The following is a 6,582-nucleotide window of genomic DNA, read 5'->3' as shown; positions in this document are numbered from 1 at the left end:
ACTCAGGCCCTTGCGCTTGCCAGGGAAGCGCTTATTCCACTGAGCCATCTCCCTGGCCCCTTTTTTTTTTTTTTTTTTTTGAGACCAGGTGTCACTGTGTAGCCCAGGCTGGCCTTGAACTTTCAACAGTCCTCTTAGCCTCCTGAGTACATGGATCAAGGGTGTGCACCACCACTCCCTTTCCTGGTTTAATCATTTGTATATTGATACTGCATTGTTTATGTTCTCTGTCTCTGCCCCTCTTTTTCTCTCATCTTTTTTTTTGAGATACACTGCAGTTCAGGCTGGTTTAAACTCTTTGAACAAAAATAAATTCATTTTGTAGCCAAGGCTGGCTTTGAATTCAGTGATCCTCCTGCCTCAGCCTCCCACGTACTGGGATTACAGGTTGGCATCACCATACCTGTCCCCCCCCCCTTTTTTTTTTTTTTTTACATTACTGGAGATTGAGTCCAGTGAGCACTGAGCTACATACCCAGCTCTTTCCATTTATTGATTTTTGAGGCAAAATATCACTAAATTGCTCAGACTGGCTTCCCTAGTAACTGGGATTAATAGGCATGCATTACTATGCACTGTCTCCCCCCACCCCAAACCGGGGATTGAACTCAGGCCCTTGTGCTTGCCAGGGAAGCGCTTATTCCACTGAGCCATCTCCCCAGCCCCTGCACTGCCCTTTTTTTTTTTTTAAATGTATTTGACACAGGGTCTCACTAGATACAGGGTCTTACTATGCAGCTTGGACTTGTAGGATCTCCTGTTTTCAGCCTCCCCAGTGCTGGGATTATAGGTGTGCGCCATCATGCCCAGACTGGGTTGTAGGCTCAGTGTGCCTGGGGGTGGGGCTGGCACAGCATGTGCCACTGGGGATAGAACCCCAGTCCCTGTGCTTTATTTTTTGTACTTTAAGGAAGGGTCTATGGGGTGTTCAGGGTCTCCCTACTAGATTGGACTCATAGTGATCCGCTTGTTTACAGCCTCCCAAGAGCCGGGATTACAGGCACGTGCCACCATGCCCAGTCTCAGTTGCCCTCTCAGCGCACCCCGGGGGTGGGGCTAGCACAGTAGGCCCGGGGATCAAACCCTGGCCCCTGTGCTTGCTTGCAGGCGCTTTAATCCACTGAGCTACTTGACCGGCCCTTATTTTTTCCCTAATTACCGAGTTGTCCTATAAATATATTATCCTTTCCCAAACACAAGCCTGGATTCATCTGTCCTATTAGCCTCCTTCCTGGGGATAGTTTGGGGGCAAAGGTAGTTTCTGCTCTGCACACCTGTTTGGATGATGCTGCCATCTGCTGAGACAACAAATATGGGAGAAAAGCAAGAAAATGGAATTTAGTTTTAGAAATGTTGAGTTTGACCCTGTTTGCATGCAGGCGACCCAGATAAGGACAGCTAGTAGGCAGTTGTTTTTTTTGTTTTTTTTTTTTTTTCTTTTTGAGACAGGCTTACTATGTTGCCTAGGCTGGCCTCCACCCACAGTGACCCTCCTGCCTCAGTTTCCTGAGTGCTGGCAGTACAGGCTTGTGCCACCATGCCCAGCAGGCAGTTCTATTTAAGGACTAGCCAAGAAACCCAGTCTAGAGGTAGAGATTTGCAACCCCTGGATTTATAGATGGTGACCGAAGCTGCAGTCACACGTAAAATTGTACAGGGAATGAGTGTGTGAAGCAGGGAGAGAAGAATCCAGAGGAGCCAGTGTTGGTAGCAAGCACTTGTTGTCTTACCACTTGGGAGGCTGAAGCAGGAGAATCACTGTGAGTCTGAGGCCAGCCTGGGCTATGTGGCAAGAACCTGTCTCAAAAAAAAGAAGAGTAGAGATGACGGGCCAACTGGTGGAACAGAATCCATAAACTTAGGGGGCCTGGCCGTAGCTCAGGCCTTTAAGTGGCTGCTTCCACAAAGCTGTCAGCCTCAGGTTGCTGGAGTTCAAACCACACACCTCTCCAGCTGGCCAAAAGTGCCCTGAAGGCATTCGAGGAACAAAAAAAAAAAAAAAAGAATCCATAAACCTAGGGCCAGGGAGATGCCTCAGTGGAATAAGCACAAGGCTATGAGTTCAATCCCTGGTACCGCAAAAAAAAAAAAAGAATCCACAAGCTTTTCCTGAGACAGCTTCAAAGCCAAGGATCTCAACGGAAATCCTAAATTATTTGACTCTTTTTACCTGTTTTTTTTTTTTTTCTTTTGCGGAACCAGGGATTGAACTCATAGCCTTGTGTTTGCCAGGGAAGTGCTTATTCTACTGAGCCATCTCCCCAGCCCCTTCTTTTTGCCTTTTTACTAGTTGCCAAATATAAGCTCCGAATAGTTCATCCACCTGTGTTGCCTCTGGAAAAGAAACCCAACCCTGATGGCGACGGTGAGTAGTGCTGGCGCCCTCTGACTCGGCTATGTGCTGGGCTGGTGACCAGGGATGCTGGGCCAGCGAGCTGTGGCACTGTCTCCTTTTGCTCCGCACAGGTCCAGATATTGAACCCAACCTGTGGATGTGGGTGAACCCCAACATCGTGTACCCTCCAGGCAAGCTGGAGGTCCCAGACGCCACAGAGACGGCTGATGAGACACACAAGGTCCCCTGCCCTCAGCCATCCCTTGAAAAGCAAGATGCCAGCAGCTCAGAGGGCAGCTCTGTGGAATCACTGCTGTCTTCCTGCAGCGAGCAGTCGCCCCCTCAGAAGTGGAAGCAGAAGCAGCTCACCTCTTCCCCTGGTGACAGGGAGGTATGTATGGATGTAGCCTGGGCAGTAGGCAGGGTGGGCCCGGGAACAAGCATCAGTGCTGGGACTTCTAGGGACAGCCAAAGGCTACCATGCAGAAGTGAGCAGGCCCCTCGCATTGGGGAGGCCACACAGCCCTCCGCCTCTCCCCTTCAGCGGCTGCACCCTGGAGTGGAGGCTGCTGAGTAGTCAGGAACCAGTTCCTACCCCGCTCCTCTAGCTCACAGAAGAGGAGGAGGCCGAGGACCAGGATGACAGCTCCTCTGTGGCTCTCCTGCCCCCTCTCACAAGGGCCTCCCTCCAGAGTCGGAGGCTGCAACAAACCATCAGCCTGGAGGGGAAGCTTTGGTCCCGGCCCCCTCTCAATTACTTCCATCTAATTGCACTGGCACTAAGCAGCAGTGCCCCCAGTGGCCTCAACGTGCAGCAGATCTACGATTTTACTCGGTATGTGTCTAGGGCCCTGTGATGAGGTCAGTGGGAGGGGGTCCGGCCCTGGCCTGAAGCCTTTCCATCTGTCCCTGCCCTGGGCCATGACTCAGTTTGAGGAGCATCCTCCCAGGCCAGTGTGTGCCTCCCCACCTGTGAGCAGGATCCCTCCATGAAATCATGGGTCATAACACCTCCTTTCACTGCACCTCTGGAGATTAGCCAGTACAGATACGGGTTTCCCTACCAATGTCCCACCTGCTTCTAGGGAGGTCCTGACTGTCACAGCTCTCCCAATACCCCAGGGCAGGGAAGCCTGGTCAGGAAGGGGCCATCATTCAGTATTGTGCAGTGCACATTTGTGTGTGCGTTCTGGAACGGAACCCAGGCCTCACACACGCTGAGTGTGCACTGTACCACAGTGGTCACTCCCAGTGCTGCATCTAGCTCTGACTGCCCGATACCTGCGTGACGGAGTTTCTCAGGCCTTTTCACAGGATTGGTGTGGAGAAGAGCCTGATGTCTCAGGTTATTCATCCTCCAGTGGTGTGGCCCCTTGACAGGAGGCCTGATTCTGCTTTGTTTTTGATATAGCCCAGAAATGAGCCCTGAGCGCAAATAAGGAAACTGAGGCTAAGAGCAGGAAGGTGGGCTTTAAAAAGAAGAGTTAATGCCAGGAGTGGTGGTACTTCCTGTCCTCGCATGGTGTCCTAATCCCTGCTCTCAGGCAGAGGTGGGAGGATTGCTGTGATTTCATGGCCACCGTGAGCTACATAGCAAGACCCTGTCTCAAAAAAAATAGAAATAAAAAGTAAAATAATGTCTGGGTGTGGGCAGGCATTGGATGGCAGCGCTCTGAGAGGCTCATGAAGTGGAATGATTGAAAATTGGAGCCCAGGGGCTGGAGAGATGGCTCAGTGGTCTAAAGCACCTACTTGAAACAGGCTTGGCAAAGCACAGGGACCACGGTTCGATCCCCCAGCACCACATGCCAGCCAGCCCCGCCCCCTGGTGGGCTGAGCTGGCCACACACACAATAAATGTAATAAATAAAAATAAATAATTAAAAAAAGAAAAAAAGAAGAAAAAAAGAAAATTGGAGCCCAGCCTAGACAATCTAGCAAGATTCTGTCTCAAAAATTTAATTTTTTTTTCTGGAATTGGGGATTGAACTCGGGCCCTTGCACTTGCCAGGGAAGCACTTATTCTGAGCCATCTCCCTGGCCACTAAAAATTTAAGAGTGTGTGTGTGTGTGTGTGTGTGTGTGTGTGTGTGTTCATTCTACTCATCCCATCTTGGGGATGGGACTGGCATGCGGCATGTAGTACTGGGGATTGAACCACAGTCCTTGCGCAACTTGCCTAAGCAGGCACTTTGGACCTCTGAGCTATCTTGTATACACCCAAAAATTTAAATTAAAAAAAATTTCTTTTCCAGTATTTAGGACAGGGTTTATAGGGTTTTACCATGTAGATCGGACTCATAGTGATTCTCCTATTTTCAGCCTCCCAAGTGCTGGAATTACAGGGGCACACCACTACACCAAGTCTCAACTGCCAGCTCAGTGCACCCCACAGATGGGGCCAGCACAGCACACCAGGGATCAAACCCCAGCCGCCAAGCTCTGACTAAGGACTAAGCAGGTGCTTTTGTCTGCTGAGCTATCAGGCCAGCCCTTAAATTTTAAAAAAGGCTGGGGACGTAGCTCAGTGCAGCATCCCTTAGTACAACAGCCCAGAATTGTCATGTGTGCAGTCAGCAAACAGCAGCCAGTCGAACTTTGCATTATCAACCTTGAGAGAAGATCTGAGGCTCCTGGCCCCTGGGGAGAGCTATCGCGGGAGGGGTCCTTTGCCACTGAAACCTTCCTCGTCTTGCCTTTCTCCCCTGCCCACAGACGGCACTTCCCGTTTTTCCAGAGGGCTCCGGAAGGCTGGAAGAATACCATCCGTCACAATCTCTGTTTCTGCAACAGCTTTCAGAAAGTGCCAGTCAGTATGCAGGGGGAGGCCAGCCCCCGCGCTCGCTCCTGCCTCTGGAAGTTGACTGAGGAGGGACGTCGCCGCTTTGTGGAGGAGGCCCGCGCCTTGGCTTCCACTCGGCTGGAAAGTATCCAGCGGTGCATGAGCCAGCCAGGTGTGATGCCTTGTCATGAGTGGGCCGAGGGGGGCCTGAGGGGCTGAGCTAAGGCTACTAAGCTGAGTCCCCCTCTGGGAGCATCCTCTGGAGGAAGCAGGACTGCCGCAGTGGTCTGAGCCTCACTGGCGATGGCTGGTAGAGATGAGCCCACTTCTGTTGGCACAAGCCTAGATGTGCCAGGGCTCAGGTTGGCCCCACTACGGGACCACGAGAAGTGTTACACATGCACAGGTGGCTTTCTCTTTCTCCTGGTGCTGTTCAGGAAGCCCCAGAAAAGGTGGTGCATGTGTGTTCAGCAAGAAGGGAATGGCCTAGGGCTGGTGAGATAGGTCAGTGGACTAAGCACCTGCTTTCACAAGCACAGGGATCAGGGTTCAATCCCAGGTTCCATCCCACATGCTGTGCTGGCCCTGCCCCTGGGACTCACTTAGGCAGGGACCAGGTCCGGGTGTGGTGGTGCATGCCTGCAATCCCAGCGCTGGGGAGGCTGAAAACAAGTGGATCACTAGGAATCTGAGCTGTGCATAGTAAGGCCTAGTACTAAGTACATTAAAAAAAAAAAAAAAAAAGGTGAATGGCCTGCTAGCAGAGAGCACTCCAGATGTGGGACAACAGTTGCAAAGAACAAGTTCCTTTGAACTTATTTATTTTCTTACAGATGCGGTGCCCTTCCTCTTTGACCTATAAGGAACAAGAGTCATCATCAGCTGTGCCTTATTAAAGTTCCTGACAGCAGCCTCTGCATGTGTGTGCATGCGTGCGTGTTTGCACGTGTGGGCTCCCATGCGTGAGTCTTGGGGGTGGGGGGCTCAGGGCAGGAGTGTAGGTCACCTCCAGGTGTGGAAACAAGGGCCCTCAGCACCGTGGGTGGCTCCTGAGGTCACAGGGCAGTCACCGGTGTGCAGCTGGGGGAGTCTCTGCTGTTCATTCTTCAGGCTCCTGGAGCATCTTCCATGATCCTGTGTTATGAAGACTGTCTAAGAAGATGCGCCGCTCTTTCACCTTCAGCATCCATTGAGAGGCTGCCACGGACCAAGCTAGGTCAGAAGATAGGTGCCGTGAGGAGCTGTCATGGCAGAGAGAATGCACCTTAGAAGCCCTGAGGTTCAAGGAGTTGGCGGCCTTTAATGTTGTGTGGTGCTAGAGATCAGGCCCAGAGCCTCGGACATTCTAAGTGTACCTCCCCTCCCCCACCAAGCTGTCTCCAACCCTGCTTGATCTTTGTGGGTTTTTTTGTTGTTGTTTTTGTTTTTGTTTTTTGTGGCTCCTTGTTGGTTTTCATAATGTTGG

At 51.4% G+C, this 6,582-nt stretch overlaps 1 protein-coding gene across 1 annotated transcript in view; it reads left to right on the top strand.

Moving 5' to 3' along the window:
• Positions 1-5,979, top strand: part of Foxr1 (forkhead box R1) — a 13,274-nt gene extending 7,295 nt beyond the window's left edge. The window contains exons 2-6 of the mRNA XM_004636432.3: positions 2,291-2,365; positions 2,467-2,726; positions 2,944-3,170; positions 5,051-5,289; positions 5,951-5,979. Coding sequence (XP_004636489.1) covers positions 2,291-2,365; positions 2,467-2,726; positions 2,944-3,170; positions 5,051-5,289; positions 5,951-5,979 — 830 coding nt within the window. The remainder of the gene's footprint in view (positions 1-2,290; positions 2,366-2,466; positions 2,727-2,943; positions 3,171-5,050; positions 5,290-5,950) is intronic.
• The last annotated feature ends 603 nt before the right edge of the window (positions 5,980-6,582 follow it).

The sequence above is a fragment of the Octodon degus genome, unplaced genomic scaffold, assembly GCF_000260255.1.
Source record: "Octodon degus isolate 3935 unplaced genomic scaffold, OctDeg1.0 scaffold00080, whole genome shotgun sequence".
NCBI lineage: Eukaryota > Metazoa > Chordata > Mammalia > Rodentia > Octodontidae > Octodon > Octodon degus.
The sequence above is the reverse complement of the archived record's forward strand: the minus strand, read 5'-3'. Positions and strand labels throughout refer to the sequence as shown.